The sequence below is a fragment of the Microcaecilia unicolor genome, chromosome 5 (assembly GCF_901765095.1).
Source record: "Microcaecilia unicolor chromosome 5, aMicUni1.1, whole genome shotgun sequence".
Lineage (NCBI taxonomy): Eukaryota > Metazoa > Chordata > Amphibia > Gymnophiona > Siphonopidae > Microcaecilia > Microcaecilia unicolor.
The window spans coordinates 360054887-360082758 of record NC_044035.1 but is presented as its reverse complement, the minus strand read 5'-3'; the positions used below and the strand labels follow the sequence as shown (position 1 = coordinate 360082758).

At 44.2% G+C, this 27872-nt stretch overlaps 1 protein-coding gene across 1 annotated transcript; it reads left to right on the top strand.

Annotated features, from left to right (window-relative positions):
- The first annotated feature begins 830 nt into the window (after positions 1 to 830).
- On the top strand, positions 831 to 27552 carry TMED6 (transmembrane p24 trafficking protein 6). The gene is made up of 4 exons (XM_030204653.1): positions 831 to 1080; positions 17994 to 18120; positions 20046 to 20194; positions 27297 to 27552. Exons 1-4 carry the CDS (start codon positions 865 to 867, stop codon positions 27528 to 27530), a joined length of 726 nt encoding a protein of 241 aa, XP_030060513.1. The 5' UTR covers positions 831 to 864; the 3' UTR covers positions 27531 to 27552.
- The last annotated feature ends 320 nt before the right edge of the window (positions 27553 to 27872 follow it).

The window sequence follows — 27872 nt, the reverse complement described above, 5'->3', positions numbered from 1 at the left end:
TTCTTCCATATCAAGTCCTAAAATGGAAGGATATGAGAAAAAGGATATGTCACCACGAGTAAGATGACAGTGCCAGCATGTACCGTCAGGTCATAAATGTGCATTATGCAATTTACGAGAGTCATAAAATATACAGTTTAATTTAAACTACTTGAGAGGGTGGGTCTATATCAGATGGAATCTGAAAATTATTTAGTATCATGCTCCCATATTTGTTTGAGGCTAACTTTAAATGGAAATAATTTAGATCTTAACTTTTATAGAATAAGGATGTGTGGTGACCTAAAGATTTTTACATTCATCTGGAAAACTTTATTTTGTGCATTTTGCAGTTGTAACCATTTGTAAAATTGATTGGCAGTAAATTAACATTATCCATAAAGAATGTAAAAACAAATCTTCCTTGAATCGGTAATTGAGCAATTGTAATGATTCCTTCTTCATACCAGAGCCCCCAAAAGAAAGATTTACCATCTATCAGGAGTTTAAGATTAAACCAGATGGAAGAATATGAGTATCATCTGGGTATAGTGAAAACATTATCCATCAATTGTAATGCATCTACAGTAGAAGTTGTAAGTTATTAGACAGAAGATAGTTTGGTGAAGGGTAAATAAGGGAATTTTAGAAAAGTTTATCCTCAGAATCGCATGCAGATGTAACACTGATAGAGAAAGCATCAGCAAATCTTATATTGTGACTATAATAAAAGCCCAGAACCAGATACTGAAACATTCCTCTGCATGTTCTTGCTTTAAGACACGGGGAGGGCCTGAGCAGGGCAGTTAATAATTGTTTAGTGATTCCTAGGAGCTGGTTTGCTGCTGCAGCTTGCCCCGGCTTGGTGTCTCCTAGACTTGCAGTATGTTTCCAACAGTCTCCCTGCTGCTGGTGGTACAGGTGCTTGGCCTGCTGTCCCTCATGGGATGTCAGAAATCAGAGCCTGGAGCAGACTCCTCTGGGCAGCCACTTTTCCGTGGAGCTGATCGCTATGACTTTGCTATCCAGCTGCAGCCAGCTGTGGCCGAGTGCTTCTGGCATTTCGCACATCAGAGCGGTTACTTTTACTTCAACTATGAGGTGAGCACCAATACTGGAGGGAGTTGGGGCAGAGACCCAAGGAAGGGCATTAAGCTAGTCCAATTCAAAGATATCACCTTTTTGTTTTTCATTTCTTTATTCTTACGTATTCTTTCTAAACCATGGGGGCAGAATGGCTTCTCCTGGGTTCTTGCTTTCTTGCAGCATGTGCTAAGTATCTTTTGCCTTCTGCATGAACTCTAGCTGCCTTTTCTGGCAGAAGGTAAGGGATCTGTACCATACCAGATGACCATAACTTTAGTAGCAACTGATCTTGGCATTAAGAGGTATGAGCTAAGCAAGGACTGACATATTAAATTGTAGAAAAAAATTAGTAAAATTATTCTTTTTGAACTATCAGACTCCTGTGCATAAAGAAATACCAGGAACTGCATCCCCCTCTCTGTCTATCCTTAGTCCCACCCCACCCTTAGGACCTCACTGCTTCCTCTCCTCAGGTCTCTGCTGTACCTTCCCCATTTCTTTCCCAATTCTTCATCCCTTTCCTGTTAGGTTTTCCTTTAAGGACAGTATATCAACTACATATAAATAAATACAGATAACATACCATGAGGAGGAGCAGACTCAAAAGTTCAATGCATAGAAATATATATATATTTTTAGTTTTTTCATCCTTTCATTTTCTGGTTGCAAGCAAACCCTTATGTCTTGCTCCTTTGCCTGTATGATAGTCATCTCAGCTCCAGCCACTATAGACTGTCTGTGGACAGCTTCCTGATGGCTCATAAGAAGTCCAGTTCAGCTCCAGACTGGCTCTTCCATTTCATAAGAGCATAAGAATAGCCATACTGGCTCAGACCAATGGTCCATCTAGCCCAGTATCCCATTTCTAACAGTGGCCAATCCAGGTCACAAGTACCTGGCAGAAGCCTAGATAGTAGCAACATTCCATGCCACCAATCCCAGGACTAGCAGTGGCTTCCCCACGTGTTTCAATAGCAGACTATGGACTTTTCCTCCAGGAACTTGTCCAAACCTTTTAAAAACCCAGATACACTAACAGCTGTTACCACATCTTTTAGCAACGAGTTCCAGAGCTTAATTATTAATTTCCTCCTATTAATTTTAAAAATATTATCACATAACTTCATTGAGTGTCCCCTGGACTTTGTACTTTTTGAAAGAGTGAAAAACCAATTAACTTCTACCCATTCTACACCACTCAGGATTTTATAGACCTCAATCATATCCCCCTTCAGCTGTTTTTTTTTCCCAAGCTGAAGAGCCCTAACTTCTTTAACCTTTCCTCGTATTAGAGGAGCTCCATCCCCTTTATCATTTTGATCACTCTTCTTTGAACCTTTTCTAATTCCGCTATATCTTTTTTGAGATACAGTGACCAGAATTTAATGCAATACTCAAGGTGAGGTTGCACATAGAGCTATACAAAGGCATTATAATATTCTCCGTCTTATTTACCATACTTTTCCTAATAATTCCTAGCTAGCATCTTGTTTGCTTTTTTTGGCTGCCGCCACCGCACACTGGACAGAAGATTTCAGCATGTTGTCTACAACACCTAGATCTTTTTCTTGGGTGCTGACACCCCCCCCCCCCCCCCCCCCCCATTGTGGACCCTAGCATCAGGTAACTATGATTTGGATGATTATTCCCCAATGTGAATCATTTTGCATTTGTTCACATTAAACTTCATCTGCCAGTCTCATAAGGTCTTCCTGCAATTTTACACTGTCCACATGTGTTATGACAACTTTGAATAGTTTTGTGTCATCTGCAAATTTATTTTTATTTTTGAAATCACTTCACTCATCATTCCCATTAGCACTGGTCCCTGTGGCACTCCACTATTCACCCTCCTACATTGAAAGAAATTACCATTTAACCCTATCCAGATCTCCCCAGTGTAGTCCATTGCACTGACCACTAGGCTATCCTTCTGACTGACTTGCTGCTGTGTTCAGAATGCCCACATTACCTGATGATGTCAGGAAGCCTAGTTTCCCTGCCTGGTGTCACTTTTTCAGGGGTGAGGGAGAGGGACAGTAAACACTGGAGGAATAAGGAGGGATCATGTCTTAATCTCTCCAGTGGTCAGTTACTCAATATAACCTGGACATCAGTGGCGTACCAAGGTGGGGGCGGTCTGCCCCAGGTGCACGCCGCTGGAGGGGTGCTGCGGCGCGCGCCTGTTGCCCTGTCTCAGTCTGAGAAAGTTCGCAATTCGCATGTGTTCACTGCTCCCTCTGAGTCTGCCCCAGAACTTCCTGTTCCGGGGCAGACTCAGATGGAGCAGTGAACACATGCGAATTGCGAACTTTCTCGGAGACAGGGCAACAGGTGTGCGCCGCGGCACCCCTCCCAGCGTCGTGCACCCGGGGGGGGGTGTCATTTTGCGGGGGGGGGGGGAAGAGGTGTCATTTCGCCGGGGGGGGGGGGGAACGCATCGGCAATCTGCCCCGGGTGTCAGCTAGGGTTGGAACGCCACTGCTGGACATGACTGAAACAGGTCTAACTTAGAACGTCCTTTTTTTATTGGATGTTTCTTTCCATTTGACATCCTTAGATCATTTATAAATATGTTAAAAAGCAGCAGTCCCAGCACAGACCCCTCATGGAACCCCACTATCTACCCTTCATTGAGAATACTGACCATTTAACCCTACTCTCTGTTTTCTACCTTTTAACCAGTTTTTAATCCACAATAGAACACTACCTCCTATCCCAGTGATGGGCAACCTTTTGAGCTTGGTGTGTCAAAATTCGCCAAAAAACCGAGCATAACTCGGGTGGTGTGTCACTTCGAGAAAAAAACCATAATTTCGCGATATTTATAGTTTAAATAACAAAAATGTATAATTGTAATATATAACTGTATTTAATAAACCAAAACCTAATTATTTAACTTACCTGCTTAGTGACTTCTTTGTTCATCTGTCAGTCGGTTTCTTTTGTTGGTCTTGATATTATTTAACTTGTGTGGGGTGCCGTGAACTAAGATAAGTGAGGGGGAGGGGGAATTCTTTAACTAATCTGCCTATTAGTGACTTTTTTGTTGCTGAATTTCATAGGCTAAATCTTCAATTGAAGGTTGGTATTTTGTACACTTCAAGCCCAAGCAAGCGCTACTAACTTCATCTTTCAATCTGTTTCTTTTGTTGGTTTTGATATTATTTAACGTTGAGAATAAGGTTTCACAAAAGTATGTAGAGGGAAAAATTGTGAGTAAAGCCATTGCTATATTTTTCAGGGTGCTAAAAGTGTCTGGTAATCGGATCCAGGCACTCCAAATTTCCTGGTAACTCAGATATTCTCTTAATAATTGCATCTTTATTCTGCATATCGTGAAATAGAACTGGTGCACATCTTAGGAGAGTTTCTTTAATAAATTCTCCCTCACTGAGTGCTTTTCCATGCTGAGCTATGGAGTGAGCAATGCTCAAACTTGCAGATGTTAAATTTGTAGAACCTTTTACAAATTTAAGGATGGAATTAGATTGGCTCTTATAAAAGTGTAGCTGCCTGGAAATGTATTCCTTCCTTTCATCCTCACTTTTTTTCAAGAGCTGGGAATGATTAGTTTCAAAATGTCTATTTATATTCCACGTTCTGCTTACTATCGTTTCAGTACATAGAACGCAAAATGATCTGCCATTTTTTTCTATAATGCCATACATCTCGGTCCATGTCTCTTGAAAGGGTCGGCTACTGCTACTACCACTTCCTTTACTTAACCTTGTTTTTTTATTTTTTGGGTTCTCCATCAGGGGGGCAGTGACAGAAGATAGAATTATAGATAGCCTGTTAGCCCTGCAGGCAATTAGGGGTTAACTAGCCTAACTGACCACCTTATGTAAATTAAGACGGCTGCCGCTATTTCTAATGGCGGGAAACGGCACCCATAGCACATGCCCTCGCCTCTCCCAGCGTCCCCCTCACCTATCTCAGTAATGATGGTCAATTACAAATCCACGACACCCCAGAACAGTAGATTGGATGATGGTTGCGGGTAATGGTGATCACAGGGCCCTCAGAGATGCGTCCCCCACGGCATTCCGCTGCTCTCTGCTCCGCCGGCCGGAAGTGAGATCAAAGATCCCCTAACGGCCGTGCAGGAGCCGGGGCAGAGGGAGCAGCAGGGAGGGAGCCAATAGGAGCGCACACGGCACCCCCCTCCAGCGGGTAAACATGCACCGGGGGGGGGGGAGTGATTTCACCGGGGGAGGGAGGTCGCGCTCAAGGAACTCCGCTGCTTCTCCGCGTGTCACCGAAAATGGCTACGCGTGTCAGTACTGACACGCGTGTCATAGGTTCGCCATCACTGTCCTATCCCATGACTCTCCAATTTCCTCTGGAGTCTTTCATGAGGTACTTTGTCAAACGCCTTCTGAAAATCCAGATACACAATATCAACTGGCTCACTTTTATCCACGTTTATTCACCTCTTCAAAGAAATGTAGTAGATTGGTGAGGCAATAATTCCCTTCACTAAATCCATGTTGACTTTGTCTCATTAATCCATGCTTTTGAATGTGCTCTGTAATTTTGTTCTTAATAACAGTCTCTACCATTTTGCCCGGCACCGACGTCAGACTCACCGGTCTATAATTTCCAGGATCTCATCTGGAACCTTTTTAAAAAAATCGGCGTTACATTGGCCACCCTCCAATCTTCCGGTACCATGCTCGATTTTAAGGATAAATTACATATTTGTAACAATAGCTCTGCAAGCTAATTTTTCAGTTCTATCAGTACTTTGGGATGAATACCATCTGGTCCAGGAGATTTGCTACTCTTCGGTTTGTAGACCTACCCCATTACATCCTGCAGGTTTACAGATAATTCATTAAGTTTATCCGACTCGTCAGCTTCGAATACCATTTCGGCACCGGTATCCCACCCAAATCTTCCTCGGTGAAGACCGAAGTAGAGAATTTATTTAATCTCTCCGCTGCAGCTTTGTCTTCCCCAATCACCCCTTTTACTCCTCGGTCATCTAGCGGTCCAACTGATTCTTTTGCCGGCTTCCTGCTTTTAATATACCTAAAAAAAAAGTTTTACTATGTGTTTTGGCCTCCAATGCAATCTTTTTTTCAAAGTCCCTCTTAGCCTTCCTTATCAGCGCTTTGCATTTGATTTGACATTCCTTATGCTGTTTCTTATTATTTTCAGTCGGTTCCTTCTTCCATTTCTGAAGGATTTTATTTTAGCTCTAATAAGCTTCCTTCACCTCACTTTTTAACCTCGCCAGCTGTCGTTTGGTCTTCCGTCCTCCTTTTTTAATAAGTGGAATATATTTGGCCTGGGCTTCCAGGATGGTGTTTTTGAACAGCATCCACGCCTGATGTAAATTTTTGACCCTCGCAGTTGCTCCTCTAAGCTTATTTTTTCACCATTCTTCTCATTTTATCATAGTCTCCTTTTTTTTAAAGTTAAACGCTAACGTATTTGATTTGCTATGTATACTTACTTCAAAGCTAATATTAAATCTGATCATATTATGATCACTGTTATCAAGCGGCCCCAGTACCATTACCTCCTGCACCAGATCATGCACTCCTCTAAGGACTAGGTCTAGAATTTTTCCTTCTCTCGTCGGTTCCTGTACCAGCTGCTCCATAAAGCTGTCCTTGATTTCATCAAGGAATTTTACCTCCCTAGCGTGCCCTGATGTTACATTTGCCCAGTCAATATCAGAGTAATTGAAATCACCCATTATTATTGTGTTGCCCAGTTTGTTTGCATCCCTAATTTCCTTTATAATTTCTGCATCCGTCTGTTCATCCTGGCCAGGCAGACGGTAGTACACTACTATCACTATCCTTTTCCCCTTTACACATGGAATTTCAATCCACAGTGATTCCAATAAGTGTTTTATTTCTTGCAGAATTTTCAATCTATTTGATTCAAGGCTCTCGTTAATATACAATGCTACCCCTCCACCAATTTGATCCACCCTATCACTACAATATAATTTGTACCCCGGTATGACTGTGTCCCACTGGTTATCCTCCTTCCACCAGGTCTCAAAGATGCCTATTATATCTAATTTTTCATTTAGTGCAATATATTCTAACTCTCCCATCTTATTTCTTAGGCTCCTGGCATTCGCATATAGACATTTCAAAGTATGTTTGTTCCTATTTACATCATGCTTAGTACTTTGACAGTATTAATTTGCAATCTTTTGTCTGATTTTTATTTTTATTTAAGGACACCTGATCTACTATGGTCTCTTTTGCAACCTCACTATCAGGATACCCTATCTTCCCTGTTTTGGTGATATCTTTGAAAGATACCTTATCCCGAACCATGCGCTTTTGAGCGACTGTCTGCATTCTCCCCATTTCTAGTTTAAAAGCTGCTCTATCTCCTTTTTAAATGCCGATGCCAGCAGCCTGGTCCCACCCTGGTTAAGGTGGAGCCCATCCTTTCGGAATAGGCTCCCCCTTCCCCAGAATGTTGCCCAGTTCCTAACAAATCTAAAACCCTCCTCCCTGCACCATCGTCTCATCCACGCATTGAGACTCTGGAGCTCTGCCTGTCTCTTGGGCCCTGCGCGTGGAACGGGTAGCATTTCAGAAAATGCTACCCTAGAGGATCTGGTTTGAGCTTTCTACCTAAGAGCCTACATTTGGCTTCCAGAACCTCTCTCCCACATTTTCCTATGTCATTGGTACCCACATGTACCAAGACAGCGGACTCCTCCCCAGCACTATCTAAAATCCTATCTAGGTGACGCGTGAGGTCCGCCACCTTCGCACCACTACTACTTGACATTTCTAAAGCGCTACTAGGGTTACGCAGCGCTGTACAATTTAACATAGAAGGACAGTCCCTGCTCACAGGAGCTTACAATCTAAAGGACAAATGTACAGTCAGTCAAATAGGGGCAGTCTAGATTTCCTGAAAGGTATAAAGGTTAGGTGCCGAAAGCAACATTGAAGAGGTGGGTTTTGAGCAAAGATTTGAAGATGGGTAGGGAAGTCACCAGGTGATCCTCACGTCCACAAGCCACCCAGCTATCTATATGCCCAATGATCAAATCACCAACTACAACAGCTGTCCTAACCCTTCCCTCCCGGGCAGCACTTGGAGACATATCCTTGGCGCAAGAGGATAGTACGTTCCCTGGTGGGCAGGTCCTGGCTACAGGAGTACTTCCTACTTCACCAAGGTGATGCTCTCCTTCTAGGAGACCTCCCTCCTCCAAGGTAGCACAGGGGCTACCAGACTAGAGGTGGGACTTCTCTACAACATACCTGTAGGTCTCCTCTATGTACCTCTCTGTCTCCTTCAGCTCCACCAAGTCTGCTACTTTAGCCTCAAGAGAATGGACCCGTTCTCTGAGAGCTAGGAGCTCTTTGCATCGGGCGCACACATATGACATCTCACGAATTGGGAGATAATCATACATGTGACACTCAATGCAAAAGACTGGATAGCACCCCTCTCGCTGCTGGACTGCTGACTCCTTCTTAATGTTTTTGAGATTTTCAATAATTTAAAACTTGCTACAGTATTAAGGATATTAGCCTAATATAAAAGTGTCTTTTATTTTATATAAGATAACCCACCTCCTATAATTACCCTACTCACCCCCTTCCTTCTCTCTTCCCTCACTTAATTTCTACACAACACTAAATGTATACGCTATCCTGTAATGACAATGTTTACAAAACTATATAAGCCACATTGAGCCTGCAAATAGGTGGAATAATGTGGGATACAAATGCAATAAATAAATAATAATATATAGTATATTGTATGATTTATTTAGTGTTTCCTTCTTAGATGGTAATGAAATGTATTTAAAACTCTGTATGAACACTCCTTGCTTGTTACCTTAATTACAATAACTGACTATAAATGAAGAGTTGTCCTAGGGGTAGGCAGGAAGACTAAACTGGATCCTGCAGTGCCTGCTATATTCTATCTGTTAATGCTGTGGTACAAAGTTTTTAGTTTAAATCTTTTTTATTGACTGAAAGAGCAATGCAAACCAACATTAACTTCCACATTAACATTGTACAAGTATCAATTAAAAAGAAAAAAAAATAAATAAATAAAATCTTCTAACATTCCAGTCAATGAAGTTTTTCTTTTATCCCTCCGCCCCCCTCCCCTTCCCTAAACCCTCTGCTTTATAGTTCAACATGTTATTTGTGACCATGCATAATTCTCCATTTATTCATAATTCCCATTACCTATTCATCCTCTTTCAATACCGTCCTCATTCCAATCTCTTATGGTCCCACTAGGAACAAATATTATAATAATAAAATAAAAAAAATAAAAAAATCTCCCTCTTTACAGTCTATTCAACAGGAAACTGCGGGCTCTTGAGGATAATGATTGTATGTACATTTCCCAGATTCCCAAAAACACCTTTCTTCTCTTGGGGGAAGATCCCACCACCCTTCTTTCCTGCAAAAGCAAGTCATATAATCGGTTTCTCCAGTGCCAATAATCTGGCGGCTCCTCTGTCATCCAGCCATTCAAAATAAGCTTCTTTCCCAGTATGCTAGCCTTGCGGATGAACTGCCGAGCCCCTTTTTGCGGAACTGCTAATGTTTCATATTGATCTAACAAGACCCCCAAGGGGGAAAACTGAATTTTATGCTGCAACACCTTTTCCAAGTATTGAGCTATTTGCCTCCAAAAAATTTTTATTTTGTAACAGTCCCATAAGTAGTGAAATAGCGTGCCCTCTCCCTGCCGACACTTAGAGCACAAAGGATCCGGGATCCCTCCCATATGGAACACCTGAGATTTGGCCATGTATGCTCTGTGTAAAATTCTATATTGACATTCTCTCAGATTTGCATTTCCTGACAGTGAGGGTATTCGTGACACTAGCTTCCGAAAGTTAATTTGCAAATTAGGCTGTTTCAAATCTCTCGCCCACTTCTGTTGTATTTTGCCCGTCTCCTTCCCTCCTCCCAACTCCCATAGGGCTTTCTGCAGCCCTGAGACCGATAACCTCTCCCCAGGGATGGAGCCATAGAATTCTCTAACTCTACGCCCATGTCTTCCACCCACCTGTTCTGAATCCAATGAGCGAACATAGTGAGCTAGCTGCCCATATGCGAATATGTGGCTGTAATCTATACCTACTCCCAAGGCTCCCAGACCCAATAACTTTCCCCGAGAATCAAGGACATGCTCTAACCTTGTAATACCTAATTCTGCCCATCGAAGAAACACTTTATTTTCTGAGCCCGGTTTAAAGTGGTACAAAGTTTTTAAAACTAAATGGAAAAGACTATGGAGATTAGTTGAAAAAAATTGCTTTTTATATTTTTATTTTGCCTAACACTAACCTACAATTCCTCCTTTAAACCCCAATCTTTAAGTTCCCAAAGCACAAAGCAAAATAGCGTTCACTTACCAGAGAAATGTCCTCTTCTCTCGGAACTTCTACAATGGCCACTCTCCAATCTTCCACCCTAAACATTCCCACAATATGCCTGCCCCTTGCCAGTGGTGTAGCTAGGGGGGGGGGGGCACAGGGGGAGCGGTCACTCCCCCAAATTGATTTTTTTTTTTTAAATGGAGCCTATGCGCATGCACTTCCGCCTTCCATTTGAACACGGTGCAGTGCCACAACAGCCAGGAATGCACCGTCGTTGGCCTGCCTGCCCTAACAGCGCACCAAGAACAGACTGCTGCTGCTAACTGATGAAGTGAGCAGCCCGAGCCACCCGCACACCCAACAACCTTACCACAAGGATATGGACATTTTTGCCCATTTGAGATGTCTATCTGCTTCGAAAACGAGTGCCCTAGTTGCCTTTTCAAAAAATGAAATGCTGCTACAGTAGATTTTCTTTGCGACTTCAGATGTTAGCTCAAATTTGATAATGTTATGATCACTGTTTCCCAGCGGATCCAACACGCTACCTCTCGTACCATGCCTTGCATTCCATTAAGGACTAGATCTGAAATAGCTTCCCCTCTCATTGGTCCCTGGACCAGTTGCTCAAATAAGCAGCAATTTACATCTAGGAGTTTTACCTCCCTGGTGCTCCTTGATGTAACATTTATTCAGTCAATATTGGGGTAATTGAAATCACCCATTATTATACTGTTGCCAAATTTGCCAGCTTTCCTAATTTCTGTTAGCATTTCTTCATCTTGTCTGTTCGTTCTGGCTATGTGGAATCCAGTCTCATGTAGGTATAGTTGGGGGGTTGTTCCTTAAGCACATCATTCTGCACTTGCCTTTTATTCACATTTAGTTTCATCTGCCTTTGGTATGGTCATTCTTCCAGTTTTGCAAAGAACATCCTCAATTTCTCAATTTGGTTGTGATTTAACTTTGAATAGTTCTACATCCTTTGCGAATTCAAACACCTCACTCATTGTTCCCATTTCCAGGTCATGTATAAATATGCTAAAAAGTACTGGTCCTACTAGAGATCCCTGGGGAACTCCACTATTCACTTTTCTCTGAGATCATGGACTATTTAGCCTAACTGTACAGTCCTCTCATGCAGACAGAACATACTAGCAGGTGGATAAATCTTCACAATAGCTGTAATAATTTCCCTATGAAAATGAAGGTCTTTACTATGTTTACTGTAGAATCTGTTAACTGCAGCTAGCACATGGGCAATTGTAATAAAGTACTGTGCAAACAGATAATGAAATTAGGGCCTCCTGGCTGCTACTGGTCTTATCTGCCTGGGAAGGAAAAGAGGCAGAGCCAGCTTAGCCAGTATTTAAACTCATGACCTTGAGATTAGTTGTATTTGATATTCCATTTCTCTGTGTCTAGGTTTGTTTGTGCCTGTTTAAAGCTGAGAACAGCAGAAGCAGGAAGTGATGAGGAGGTCAAACCTACTCCCCTCATGTCCCCCATCCCCTGAGGGGCAGTAGTGTCAGCATGTAAGTTAGTTTCATGAAGACCCTAATCCTCTTGATTTACTTCTACTCGTTCTACACTATTCAGGACTTTGTAGACCTCAATCATATCTCCCTTCGGCCGTCTCTTTCTCAAGCTGAACAGCCCTAACCTCTTTAGTCTTTTCTCGTATGAGAGGAGTTCTAACCCCTTTATTATGCTTGATTTTAAAGATAAATTACATATTAAAGAAAGGAAAGGGGACAGGACTTGATATTATGCAGGTAGTTATTGTATACTTGGGGCAATGGAGGGTTAAGTAACTTACCCAGAGTCACAAGGAGTTGCAGTAGGAATCAAAACCAGGTTCTCGGGCCACTGCACTAACCACTAGGCTACTCCTTAATATTACTAACTACATGGTACTAACAATAGCTCTGCAAGTTCATTTTTCAATTCTATCAGTACTCACTTGGATACTTAAGGGTGTCTCTCGACAGTTACCCTTCATATTTGACAGAGGTACATGTAGCACCTTAGACTAACCAATTTATTGAGGCATGAGCTTTCAAGGACTGAATGCTAGTGGCAATGGTGGGATCTCCCATGCTTGGTGGAGTGGGCAGTTTTGACCCATCGTAGGGTACTCTGCTGAAGCAAGTTGATATCCAGAAGAGTCCCTCAGAAGCTAGAGTTCTCTTTAGAGTTTTGTGCTCAGTTGCATGGCACTTTTGGTGGTACTGTTCTCAAGCCTGCTTATCTTCTCTTAGGTGGTTTCTCAGTTTTCAGGAGGCAGGTTATCATCTCGTTGCACCTTGTAGGGGTGTAGAGGTTGTTTGAGGCCCCTAGAGTGATCTGATCTCCCTTCATATTTGTTCCACTCAGAGTACAACAGAACAGCTGTGCAGTGCTGGTGATGTTGGCCTAGTGGGCTACACGAGTCTTTGGGCTGTGGCAGCTTAGGAAAGGGTTTGGCAGTTCTCAGCTTGCCTTCAGGGAAGCATACATGCTGTCTTCAGGTATGTCCAAAGTGGAGGTGTAGGACACACAATGTGCTGCCTTAAGCATAGCCATCCTGATGCTCGAGTATCATAAGGGAAATGCTCAGGGTGAAGGTGATGTATCCTTACAAAGATGGTGTTTGTTGAGGCCTGATGTTTCTTCTGCCCAGGGTCCTTTTTTCTTGTATTTAAATCATGTTTATTAACCATAAGCAGTTACATTACAAAAGACACCAATATAAACTCTTTCAGAGTTCAAGAATCTTAATAAAATCCACTAACAAATCTTCCCCCCCACCCATCTCACCCCTATGTGGCATTGTACACAAGCAGAAATCATCTAAAAAAGGCAAATTGAGGACGTGACTAGGAGCCCATGGGGGTCAAGCAAGACCAGAATCACTCCCAAATCCTCTGAAAGCAGAGTCCTCTTGGTGATTGAAGGTCATCCAACCTCTGCATCTGTAATAATAACATCATTCGTTGTTTCCAAAGAGACAAAGAAGGGGCCTCTGAAGACAACCAAAGGAGAAGTGTGGGTTCTTTTGGCCCAGGCTCTTTTTTTTTTTCTCATTTAAATCAAGGCATAACAAGTTCAACATATGAAAATACAGCATAGAAGAATACAATATCAACACTGAACTTCAGCAAACATGTGCAAATGAAACCCTGAGGATTTTTATAGGTGTAAGAAACAAAAAAAAAAAAAGGAAAAATAGTCCAGTCCAAATTATTACAGCTTGTCCTTCAAGGGTCCCCAAATTTTTGTCCATTTAGAAAGGGTCCTAGTCCGAACAGCAGTAAGATATTCCATATTGTAAATATAATGCAACTTACATAGCCATCTATTCACTGATGGTACCTCTGAAGACTCCCAGGAAGGTGCAAGAACCAGCCGAGCAGCACTGACACAAAAATGCATCTATCCTGCTCTAGCGGAGGGATACCCAGGAATAGCTTTATTAAGTAAAAAGATATCAGGGTCCAAAAGGAACCAAAAAAAAACAGTGAGCAGTTTGATTCAAAAGCGGACATCCTTCCAAAAGGCCCGAGCCTTAGGACATGCCCACCAAATATGAAAAAAAACATGCCCACTACGGAGCAGCCATGCCAGCAAAAAGGGAAACAGTTGGGTACCATCTGTGCAGTTGTCAAGGATGAAGTACCAGCGATTTTCCTGAATAAACTATGATACCGCCAACTTAGGCAACAAGGCCAGAGAATATGTTAAAAAGCAGTTAGCTTAGGTGGGGTTTAAAAAAGCTTTGGATAACTTTCTAAAAGAAAAGTTCATAAGCCATTATTAAAATGGACTTGGGAAAAATCCACAGCTTATTTCTGGGATTGTACTGTTTTGGGATCTTGCCAGGTACTTGTGACCTGGATTGGCCACTGTTGGAAACAGGATTCTGGGCTTGATGGACCGTCGGTCTGTCCCAGTATGGCAACACTTATGTACTTATGGTGCTATATTATCTCCATTCTCTTATGGAGAAGTAGTCTAGTGGTTATTACAGTGGACTTTGATCCTGGGGAACTGGGTTCAATTCCCACTACAGCTCCTTGTGAAACAGGGCAAGTCACTTCCCCCTCCACTGCTCCATATGCTTTGATTCTAACTACAGAAAGGTGGTATATCAAGTCCCATCCCCTTTCCCTCATATATACCTTTGCTAGTCAATCATGGCCCAGAATTTTCTTCCATGAACAGAGAAGAATTCGTTTAGCACATTTGCTTTTTCATCATCATTCTCTACATAGCAGTTCATGGCATCTTTCAGTCTCACGATTCAATTTTTGGTCTTCCTCCTTTCACGAATATACCTGAAGAAATGTTTGTCGCCCTCTTTACATTTCTAGTCATTTGTTCTTCCACTTGCGCTTTCGCCAGACGTATCTCTCTCTCTTAGCTTTTTTTCAGTTTCATTCAGTATTCCTCTCTGTGTTCCATGAATTTTTCTGTATTCCATGAACGCCAATGCTTTAGCCTTTATTTTCTCAGCCACTTGCTTGGAGAACCATATCGGTTTCCTTTTTCTCTTGCTTTTATTTGCTCTCCTTACATAAAGGTTAGTAACCATATTTATAGCTCCTTTCAGCCCGGACCACTGCCTTTCTACTTCCCGTATATCCTCCCAGCCTAACAGCTCTTTCTTGAGGCATTCCTCCATTTTCCTAAAGCCAGCATGTTTGAAATCTAGGACTCAGTTTTGAGTGGCTGCCCTTCCCTTTAGCTGTTATATTAAACCAATGTTTGATGATCACTGCTGCCCATCAGACACACTTTCTCCATTTGTGAGCTCCTTCCCTTGTGGGTTCTGTCACCATTTGTCTCAGTAGAGCACTTTGAAAGGCATCCACAATCTCTCTACTTCTTTCTGATTTCACAGATGGAACTTTCCAATTCGCATCCAGCAGGTTGAAATCTCCCAGCAACAGCACCTCTCTTTTCTTTCCCAACTTTTGGGTATCTGTAACCAGATCTTTATCTAGTCCCTCTGATTGTGTCAGAGGTCATGTGGTCAGAGGTTCCATCATCTCTTTTCAAGGTGATCCATATCGCTTCTTCCTTTCCCCAAACCCCTTGCATTTCAGTCACTGTGATATAATTTTTCACATACAGAACTACTCCTCCACCTTTACGACCATCTCTATCCTTCCTAAATAGATTGTAGCCTGGTATGTTTGCATCCCATTCATGGAAATCATTGAACCACTGTATCAATGTCTAACTCTGCCTCTAACATCAGGGCTTGCAGATCATGAACTTTGTTGCTTAGACTGTGAGCATTTGTGGTCATCGCTATCCAGCTATGTTCACGTTCCTTGTTGATTTAAATCTGTTGAGCAAACTGGATGGACCATTCAGGTCTTTATCTGTCGTCTTTCACTATGTTACTATTTCAGTGGCAGTCTAATCTTCTGTTTTGTTTTTTTTGTTTAGTCCCACTTCCTGCTGTGTTGGTAAGACATGATTTCTTAAGATTGTTGTTGTCATTGCTTTCTTTACTACTACTACTTAACATTGCGCAGCGCTGTACAATTTAACAAAGAAGGACAGTCCCTGCTCAAAGGAGCTTACAATCTAAAGAACAAAAAGTGCAGTCAAACGAATTGGGGCAGTCTAGATTTCCTGAATGGAGGTATAATGGTTAGGTGCTGAAGGCGACATTGAAGAGGTGAGCTTTGAGCAAGGATTTGAAGATGGGCAGGGAGGGGGCTTGGTGTATGGGCTCAGGGAGTTTACTCCAAGCATAGGGTGAGGCGAGGCAGAAATGGCGGAGCCTGGAGTTGGCAGTGGTGGAGAAGGGTACTGAGAGGAGGGATTTGTCCTGTGAGCAGAGGTTACGGGTAGGAGTGTAAGGAGAGATGAGGGTAGAGAGGTATTGAGGGGCTGCAGATCGAGTGCATTTGTAGGTTAGTAGGAGAAGCTTGAACTGTATGTGGTACCTGATCGGGAGCCAGTGAAGTGACTTGAGGAGAGGGATGATATGAATATATCGGTCAAGGCGGAAGATAAGACGTGCAGCAGAGTTCTGAATGAAGGGGGGATAGATGGTTAAGTGGGAGGCCAGTGAGGAGTAGGTTGCAGTAGTCAAGACTAGAGGTAATGAGTGGATGAGAGTACGGGTGGTGTGCTCAGAGAGGAAGGGGTGAATTTTGCTGATGTTATATAGAAAGAAGCGACAGATCTTAGCTGTCTGCTGGATATGCGCAGAGAAGGCAAGGGAGGAGTAGAAGATGACACCGAGGTTGCGGGCACTACTGTCACATCTTGTCTTTAGCCACCCCAACCTTCTAGTTTAAACGCCTAGATACATATTGTCTGAATTTCTCTCCAAGGATTGTTTTCCTGCCACAGTGAGGTGCAGCCCATCGTTACAATAGTCTTTTGTTTTTCTTTGTGTTAACCCATCCTCCTATGTACCTAAAACCTTCTTGATGACACCAGACTTTGAGTCACCTATTGAAATTCTCATTATTTTGTAAACTTTTCTCTCCCATTCCAAAAGATGTATCTGTCCGTTGTATCCATTTATATCCTGGATGGATAATATTGAAATGTTAATTTTAATGGCCAACAATATACTGTCAATGATAACCTTGACATCTGAGCTTGAACATTGACGGTCAAGATACTATTTCCTTTCTTCTTTCTCACTAGCAGTTTCAAGCAGCGAACCAAGTAGTTCTCCACAAAGTGAGAGTTTTTTTTTATTTCTCAAACATGTTACAACATCATGATGTGACTTACTTGAGAGATGACACTTCAAAATCATTCTAGCTTCCATACATCCTCCCAGACCTTTGGCATTCTGGCAATATAAGCAAATAATACCATAGTCCTCATTGTACTTAAATATATCATGAAGTGCAGTTTGAATAATTTTTCTGCTTGATGACTTTGTTTCAATTGTTTCATTCAATCATTCTGACAAATTAATTGTTTGCTTATGCTTAAGTTTTGATATTGTAATTTTGAATTAAAACTGGTTTAAACTTGATACAAATAAACAGGTTAGCCAAAAGTGTGGAGGGCAGATGAAGGGGTCACGCAGTACACTCTAGCCTCATGTGACAAATTTTCCAAAATAGCAGCACTTTAATGCAAAGATCAATGGTATACGCGTGAAAACACGAACATAACTGCTGTGACATCACAAAGACAATGACCCCATAATAAATATTTTAAATGTGGGTTTTATTGACAGTGACTGACTGTGGAGTAAAATTTTGGATGATTGGAATAAGTGCTCAGTTTTGTTAGGTGTGCTCAGTTGACTTATGTGTCCAGCTTAAAGGGAACAGTGCAGAGGATGGTGAGTTCCACTGCCCTTCTTAAGCTTGGTGGGAGTTGGGAACACCTGCTCACTTTAATTGTGATAAGATACTGGAGTGTCTCTGGCAATTATTGTCAAAGACCTGGCCACAGAGGACTCCGATGTTCCTCTCTTGCCTACCATACTGTTTGAACACCAAACATACAGTTTTTAAGATGAAGGAATAGCAGCTGCTCATCAGAGAGCACTGAATGAAAGACCTTCTCTTGTCACTCAACCTCACTAATACATTGCATCTCTTAACAGGTTCAGTGGGCATCAGGGATTACACAGGACAGACACATTACTGCCACAGCCCACAATCCTCAGGGCCTTCTCATCCAGACCTCTCAGGACATCCGAGGACAGATCAACTTTGAAACCAAGGAAACAGGTTCTACCACTGCCTCAGAAACCTCTAATGCTGTACTTTCAGGGGCATAATCGAAAGGGTGCCCATCTTTCGACACAAATCGGGAGATGGGCGCCCTTCTCTCAGGGGTGCCCAAATCAGCACTCAAAAGCCGATTTTGGGTGTCCTCCACTGCTTTCCGTCGCGGGGACGACCAAAGTTCAAGGGGGCGTGTCAGCAGTGTACCGAAGGTGGGACGGGGGCGTGGTTAAGAGATGGGCGTCCTCAGCCGATAATGGAAAAAAGAAGGGTGTCCCTGACGAGCATTTGGCCGACTTTACTTGGTCCACTTTTTTTCACGACCAAGCCTCAAAAAGGTGCCAGAACTGACCAATGACCACCGGAGGGAATCGGGGATCACCTCCCCTTACTCCCCCAGTGGTCACCAACCCCCTCCCACAAAAAAAAAACAACAACATTTTTTACCAGCCTCTAATTCATACCCAGCTCCATCACAGCAGTATGCAGGTCCCTGGAGCAGTTTTTAGTGGGTGCAGTGCACTTCAGTCAGGCGGACCCAGGCCCCCCCCCCCAAACCTATTACACTTGTGGTGGTCAACATGAGCCCTCCGAAACCCACTGTATGCACATGTAGATGCCCCCCTTCATCCCTAAGGGCTATGGTAGTGGTGTACAGTTGTGGGGAGTGGGTTTTGGGGGGGCTCAGCACCGAAGGTAAGGAAGCTATGCACCTGGTAGCAATTTGTGACGTCCACTGCAGTGCCCCCTAGGATGCCCGGTTGGTGTCCTGGCATGTGATGGGGGCCAGTGCACTACGAATGCTGGCTCATCCCATGACCAAATGCCTTGGATTTGGTCGTTTTTGAGATGGGCGTCCTCTGTTTCCATTATCGGCAAAAACCGAGGTCGACCATCTCAACATTTAGGTCAACCATCTCTAAGGTTGACGTAAATGTTGAGATTTGGGCGTCCCCGACCGTATTATTGAAACGAAAGATGGACGCCCATCTTGTTTCGATAATACGGGATGCCCCGCCCATTCGCAGGGACCTCCTCAGAGATGGTCGCCCTTAGAGATGGTCGTCCCCGTTCGATTATGCCCCTCCACGTCAACCTCATACATTATAACACCCCAGTGTGCACCGAAGTCTTCTCCACCCCCTGAAACTTGAACTCAGCTTTAGCTGAAGCAATGTGATTCTGCACAAAATAGCTTTTTTTTGTAAAAAGCTTCCAGGTTTTGTCCCCGATTAGATTATTTTGAATGGCTTACAGAATGATTTAATGAACACACAACAACCAGAAGACTCCCCAGAAACAATTGGGAGCAACCACTCGATTTCCAACACAAGGGCAATGTTTATTAAAACACAAGATAAAATATTGACTTGACGCAGTCCTGCATTTTGGCACACAAAACACCTGCCTCAGGAGTCGAAATTATTCAAGCAGAAATGTAGAGAAGCCAATGGAGGACAGTAACACCATCAGCAGCAAAAACAACTCTTGTGACTCAGTAGACAAAGCAGGAACGCAAAAGCATCAGTGGATGGAACTAAATAGCCCCTTGTGTTGCAAATGGAATGGTCGTTCCCCAATTGTATTTATTTTTGTTCTTTCCTTACAGTATGATTTGTACATCGTTTTATAGGAGGGGTGGTTGGTTTCCAGTAAGAGCCCCAAATTCTCCTGTCCTATAACTCCACGGATCAGACACAATCACGAGGGCTTGATTTCCCTGCCTGGCCATTTTGCTGTCCTCGCTCACAGGCTGTGATGTCTTTCTATGCATGTGCTAACCCTTCCTGCAGCTAGCATGGATCAAGATTATTCAGCTGCAGTTTCCATTTAATCCCTGAGTAAATTCAAAGCCAGCACCTCTTTGAGTCAAAGCAGCCCTTTCTTGCAGGGGATATGACCATTCTACTTGACTTGTGTCCTTACAGGTTTTTACCAGCTGTGCCTGAACAACTGGAAGAATCACTTTGGCTCTGTGCAGGTCTATCTCAGTTTTGGTGTTTACTATGATGGTTTTGGAGTGGAACATGAAGGGCAAGAGAGGCAGAAGCTTAATGACACCTTGGCAACAATTGAGGTAAATTAATTCTTTTGTCATGCAAGGAGTCTGTGCTTGCAAGGAAAACAAAAGGAGGGTTACCCTGAATGTTCATTTTACAATGACTATGCAGGAGCTACATTTGCCTGGAGGCTGAAGCCCTGAAACTGTAGCAGGACTGAAATTCCTAGGCAGATTCATCCTGACATTGTGCCTTCTGCACCAACTTAGGCTAATGGAGTGTTTGCTACTGAATGACATGTAGCTATTCGCTGATGCAGCACTCTTAACCTTTGTACACCCGAGATGAACAGGCACCGGCCACTCTGAGGGCTGCTGCAATGGTTCAGTCCAGCTTTAAATTCAGTGGCAGAGTGGTTTCCTTTTTCAAGTGCTGTGTGACCAGTTCCTGCCCAGCATTTGTAGAGGTAGGGGACAGGGCAGTTCCCTACTGCTCCTTCAGGTGCAGGTCCCTCCCCAGGCATCTTCATTTAAACAAGCTGGGCTTTTTCACCTCCATTTAAGTTTTCAACATTTTTATTGATGACAATCAAAATTAGACATATTCCATATCTGGCCTTAATAACATAGCCACATCATAACATACATAACAAAAAGCTAGTGAAGAAGTCTGTCATCAATTTTTGCTTTTTTCCCTTTTCATCCCCCCCCCCCCCCCATCCTCCCCCCTCCCCCTCCCTCTCGTGCCCCAGGACTTGGACTCTGATAGTCCTAGGGCAACCCCCCCTCCCCCTAGTGGAGCCATATATATCGTTTGGACGCTCTCTGGGACTCCTGATAGTATCCTCTTACCCCTTATTCAGAAGCAAGCTTCACCCCTTTGGACTCAATGTCTGTAAATAGGGGCCCCAAATCTGTGTGAACCGTGCTAAACTCTTCGGGGACCCCTTAGCCCCCCTAGCTTCCCAAGTAGCCAGCAAATGTACTTGATTTCTCCAGTGCCAGTAGGCTGGCACCTCCGGTACCGTCCAGTATTGTAAGATGCTTTTCTGGGCCACCAAGCACAATTTACGGCTCAGGAGACGAGCTGTCTCAGAGCACCTACCAAATGCCCCTTGCGTATTCAGCACAAAGTGGTCCCAGGATCCTGTCACAGGGGTCCCCAACAGTTGAGTTAAGAATTTAGTAATCTCCCCCCAGAAAGCCTTCACTCCGGGGCATGCCCAGAAGGCATGATATAATGTGTGTGGGTAGTGGCCACACTTAACACATGTGGCCCCTTGCAGGAAATCTACATGAGCCAATTGTTGCCCCGACATATAGGCCCGTAAAATAACTCTATACCCACTTTCCCGGAGCCTCTCGTCCAGGCTAATGGCTGGAATTCCCTGCAATGTGAGCCCCACATTCCATCCCGTTAATGTTGTCCCCGATTCCTGTTCCCATTTTTGCTTGATTTCTGCAAAGTTTTTAGGGGGCTTACGCCTAATCAAAGCTCTATGGAGTGCTGACACTGACATTCCCGTGACTTCCATTTCCCCGAAAAAATCTTGTAATTTGCTTCCCAGTCGTTGCCGTAGCAAGTCTGGATCTAATGCTGAAATGTAATGTTTAACTTGGGCATACGCAAACCTAGCCCCCCAAGCCACCCCGATCCGAGTCTGTAGTTCCTCGTATCCTATTAAATTCCCTTCTTCACTTAATAGGTGTTCAATCTTGGTTATTCCCATCCGCTCCCACTCCAAAAACGTTGGGTTATCTAGGCCTGGTATGAAAGCTAGATTCCCCCTGAGGGTCAACTGATCTGATGTCGAGGGACTCCCCCCCACTGCCTGTATTAGTCCCTTCCATGCCTCTCGAATGGACTGTAGCATCACACTATTCCTCAGGCAAAGTGGGAGTTGCTTACGTGTAAGATGTAACAACGAAAAGAGTTCATAAGGAGCAAAGAGTTCCCTTTCCATTTTTATGGGAGTGTAAGTGCAAGTTTGTGTGAACCAGTCCCCCAAGTGCCGGGTCAGGCAAGCCTGATTATATAAGGACAAGTCCGGTAACCCCAGACCGCCCTGTCTCCAACCTCCTAGCATGTAGTTATATCGCAATTTAGGTTTCTTCCCCTCCCAGCAGAATTTACTGAAAGACTTATGTATACTTTTCAAGTCTTTGCGCGTCAATCGGATTGGTAATGTCTGCAACAGATACAGCCATTGTGGGAAGAGGATCATCTGTATCAGATTCACCCTTCCCCTCAGCAATAGGGGAAGAGGGCCCCACTTCTCCAGCTGCTTCTTAGTAACCCCCATAAAAGCCGTATAATTTATAACATGTAACTTCCTCAAGTCCAGGGTCAGCCTAATTCCCAAATATTTAAATGCGTCCTCCGCCCAACTCAGAGGAAAGTCCCTACCCATCTTACGCTTCACTTCTGCGGATGATGCCAATGCCTCTGATTTAGTTAGATTTAAACGTAGGCCTGCAAAATCACCATATTCCTTTATAATTTCCATTAAAGCCGCAAAAGAGGCCTGCGGATCTGTTAACAGTACCAGTAGATCATCCGCAAAAGCCGCTATTTTAAATTGAGACGACCCTACCTCCATTCCCTTTACCGATGGTATATCTATAATATCCCGAATCAATGGGTCTAGAGACAGTACAAATAAAAGGGGGGACAGCGGGCATCCTTGTCTCGTTCCCCTGAATATCGGAAAGGTTCTTGATTCCATCCCGTTTACCAAAATCCTGGCCTGAGGGGAGTGGTATAGGGCCCGTACCGCTGACATAAACCGCCCGGTAAAACCATATGCCTTCAGTGTGGCGAACAGGAAATCCCAATGGACCCTATCGAACGCCTTTTCAGCGTCGAAGCTTATTAGTAAGGACGGTGTCCCTTTCCTACCCCTTGTCTCCAATGCTGTTAAGATTTTTCTTAGGTTTTTTGCTACTGTTCGCCCCTCCACGAAACCCACCTGCGTCTCATGCACCAGCTTCGGCAACACCCTTGCCATACGATTAGCCATGAGCTTAGCCAGTATTTTCGCCTCTACATTTAGCAGAGAGATAGGCCGGTATGATTCTGGTTGCTCTGGGTCTTTACCTGGTTTTGGCAGCACTACAATCTGCGCCAACGCCAGATGAGGCGGCAATTCCTCCCTGTCGATTATTCTGTTAAAATATCGAGTCAGGGTTGGTATTATGTCTTCCCCCAGTATCTTATAGAATTCTATACGTAGTCCGTCCGGGCCGGGCGCTTTGAGTAATTGGCTCCTCGCTATTACCACAGTTACCTCTTCTTCCTGTACAGGGCGATTTAATTCCTGCACATCTTGCTGTCTCAGGGAGGGTAAGTTAAGATTGTTCAGATAATTAGTCCCTTGGAGCCCCTGATCCAAAGGTTGTTCATACAATTGACTATAAAACTTATGGAAAACCTCACAAATAGCCCCATCGGCACGCACTTTCCCTCCTTGACCATCCTTTAACTGAAGCACCCTACCTCCCCCCCCTTTTGGGCGCGCCAATCTGGCCAATAAGCGACCTGTCTTATTTCCATGCTTGTACAGCTGGTATTTATAATGTTAAGGATTTGGTGGCTCTTTGGTGTAACAGCTCATTAAGCGCCACTTGTAATTCCATTAAACGCGCTCTATGCTCCCCCTTATGCGTTCGACCAAACAGTTGCCTGGCCCTGCAAACTTGGGCACTTAATCTCAGTATTTCCCTGTTCCGCGCTGAACGTGCGAAATGTGTGTAACTAATTACTTCCCCGCGGAGCACCGCTTTCGCGGCATCCCAGAACAATACCGGATTGTCCCTATGTTCCCTATTCGAGGACTCATATGCTCGCCAGCACTCCATAAGCTTCTCCCTCAACCCCACGTCTCTATACATCTCCACTGGGAATCTCCACGAACCATGTCTATGAGCCCTGGGTCCCATCTCCCAGTCCATGCTCACCCAGGCATGATCCGAGATTGTATAAGGTCCAATTTCCGTCTTAGTTATTTTGCCGAATAAATCTTGTGAAGTTAGAATGTAATCAATTCGTGCCTGGGTGTCATGTGCACGGGAGAGGTGTGTGTAGTCCTGTTCCATGGGGTGCAAAGTTCGCCAGATATCAATCAGATCTAATAGGTTCCCCAATCTTTTTAAGCCTTTATTTGATGCCCCAAGTCGCTGCGGACCCCTTGAGAACAATCAAGTTGGGGGTCCCACACCGTATTAAAGTCTCCGCCCACTACTACCGGTACTCCTGGGTGATCCACTAGGTGTCCCACCACCTCTGGATAAAACTTCTTATCATATTGGTTGGGGGCATAAATATTACCAAGTAAGATTTTTTGACCCTTGCTCTCCATTTCCACCACCACATATCTCCCCCCCTGGTCCACATATATGGGTTTGATCGCTGCTGCTACCCCCTTACGAAACAACACCGCCACCCCCCTTTTTTTCCCCTGGGCTGCCGCTGCCACACACTCCCCCACCCACCACGTTTTTAATTTAGCATGTTCCGCCTGACTGAGATGGGTTTCTTGCAATAGGGCAATATCAAACTGATGTCTCTGTAGGTGCTGTAAAATTTTTGTTCTTTTTATTGGGGAGTTAATGCCTCCAACATTCCATGTTACCAACTTTACCATATTTGTGGTGTTGTGAGACACTCAATGATAGCATCCCCATAACGAGACTCGAGCAGGCGTCCCAGCCTCCGCCCCCCCAAGTCCACGCTCGTCCTCCCAAATATATTCCACTTGTCTCTTAGCCTTCTGCAGATTTGTTTGCCCCTTAAGCGTCCGTCTCCATATCGTATTAATTCTTGATAAGCTCCACTATTCCCCCAACTCCCCCTCCCCCTCCCTCCCCCCCCCCTTTCTGTACCCTACCCCCCAGTTCCCTTGCTCCCTGCCTGGGAACCATCACGTGTAGACACCCCCTCCCCCCCTCCCATTTTCTCAGAGTTCCTCCATAGACTCCTAACTTTCCCCTCCGAATTTACATCCCTATTCCTCATCATATCCCCCAACAGTAATCAGATTTTGTCCCTCCTATACAACAAAACATTTTCAACTGTTCAACACTTAAACATTAATACTTCCAAACCCAACCTTAACTCAATGTCCCCATTTTCGTAGCTTACACTACCCAAACCTATGCATTCAGGTCACTGTCCTCCATTTTGATTATGGTTCCTGCCAGCTTTTCACCTCCATTTAAACCTTTCCTTGTTTCTATCTAGCCCTGCTGTAACAGTGCTAATCCTTAGGCAGGGGGCAAGAGCTAGGCTTCATGCAAAAAAACAGGTAGAAATGCATCTAAACCTGGCCAAGAGGTACCACCACACCACAGTGGTTGAAAATCCCCCTTCTCTCTCCTGAAGTAAATGCAGCCCTATGTAGAGAAGGGGGAGGAGGTCAGTCAGGCTTCTTAAGTAGAGAACCGCATGGGAGTGGGGATCCCCACCAGGTCTGCAGGAATCCCTCAGGTTCCCTGTGGGAGTGCCTTCCCTCCCCTGAGCCATAGGGTGCCCTCCTGGTACATACCTCAAGCCACCCTGCTGGACTAGTGGCTTCTTCAGGGCAAGAAAGAGCCCTACTCTTTCCTGCCTGCTGCTGATCCTCTCACTGTTGCCGCTTTTTGCGGAAGTCTTGGCAGCCATTTTAAAGATGCAGCACAGCAGCGAGAAGATCAGTGGCAGTGGGCAGGAAAGAGTGAAGGATTTTTCCTGCCCCCAAAGAAGCCACTAGACCAGCAGGGTGCCTTGAGGTATATGTGGGAAGAGCACTCAGGGCTGGAGAGGAGGTGGATGGATGGAGTCGTACATGGGAGGGAGGGAACTGTAAAAAAAAAAAAAAAACCAACCCTCCCCCCCCCCCCAAGGTTAATCTCTGTTTCCCCTTCCTTGCTCAGCCGTCATCACTGTACACTCAAAACAAAGCAAGCAAATCTATGAGCTGCTGCATCCACGTTGTCGTTCTTTGTAGCATTTTTAAAAATCTCTCACTTATATTTTCAAACATGGCAGCTTGTGCAGCATACAGCTGTACAAAGAGGACTATAATAACAGAATAACTTTTCAAAGGTAGAGTAGTAATTTGATATAAATTGTAATCAGTGTGTCATTTGGAGGGGCTGGTTAAAGGGACACCCTAGCACTGTTATATTCGTGCAGAGATTTATTTTCTCCTGGTAAAGAGCCACTAAAACAGGCATCATGTTATGAGAATCAGGTGCTCAACATTCAGAGTTTCTATCTATCTATTTGGGATTTTGCTCACACACCTTTTCTGTAGTATCTCAAAGCTGAGGTACATTCAGGTACACTGGGTATTTCCCTGTCCCTGGAGGGCTGACAATCTAAAGATCCTGTTTACTAAGCTGCGTTGTAGGAACACAAACTTTTTAGAGTATGCTAAAAATTAGCACATGTAATGCTAGAGACACCCATAGGAATATAATGGGTGTCTCTATCATATTAGCACATGCTGAAAAGTTAGCTGTGTGCCACTGGTGAGTGGGTATCAAGTTTGGGGGTGTCCGGGGGGGGGGGGGGGGAGGGGAAGAGACAATGAGAGGTGGGGTAGGTACCTTCATATAAAGAAGGAAAAGTTGAGGGTATTGTGGGCAGAGGCAGATATGGGGGACAGTCACAGGTAGAGAACTGCAGTTGGGGGGGGGGGGGGGAGGCTGGAGCCTCAGAAGGGGATTTCAGGCTCCATGATGGGGGATTCTGGACAAAGAAGGACAAAAAAAAAAAAAAACCCCATACAAACCAGCCATACAGAAGCCACCAGGAGTAGCTTTTACTGTGACATTGGGCCAGGACTTGTGTTCGGGCCTGTCTAGATCACAGAATCAGAAGCTGACAGGCCTGAGGCTCTGGTGAGCCAGGGGCTTAGTAGGTGCCTCACTTGCTGGTTTTCCCTTTTTGCTTAAGTATCCAATTTCCCCCTGCTTATTCTAGCTAAGAAACTAGTTTTGTAAGAATAACCAGTTGCTAACATACGATTGTTTTGTTTGTAGTTGCCCAGGTTGGTGTCTAAGGAAATCCAGGTGAGGGTATCTGGTTTGGGTTCTGTGAGCCAGACAGGCCTGAACACTTGCTAACTAGGTTTTAGTTCCCAGAGAAAGAGGTAAAGGAAAGATAGGCAGCTGCCTGACGTGATCCTTTTTGTTCTAGGAAAGCGCACAGAAGGTCCAGATCCACGTCTTCCATATGTGGCGGTTCTATAATTTTGCTCGGATGCGAAAGGGGGCCGATTACTTCACCCTTCTGTCCAACTACCATTATGTCAACTGGTGGTCAGCGGTGCAGAGTGTGGTCATCGTCCTTTCTGGAGTCCTGCAGTTGTATTTCTTAAAGCGTCTGTTTCACACTCAGCCCACCACAGACACGTTGAAGCCCAGATGCTAAGAGCTCTGCAACTCCCCCCCCCCCCCCCAGGAGGCCACTGAAAGGCCAGAAAGGACAAGCCTTTGACAGCTCTGTTCTGCTGGAGTAAATTTCCCCACCAAGCCCTGGTCTCCTGAAACAGACCACACTCTGTGCTCAAATAAATAAAATGTGTTTAAATAAAAGGATCAAATGCATTTATTTACTTAAAAATAGTCTGAGTGAAATTACTGTACAGATGCCAAGTTACCCCGTTCAGGCTGGAGATTTTTAGGACAGCGCTGGATTTCTGGCCATCCCATCCTACTGTATTACGGGATTTGCAGCACTGATTTGGGATATAAATTCAAAACCAGGGCTGGC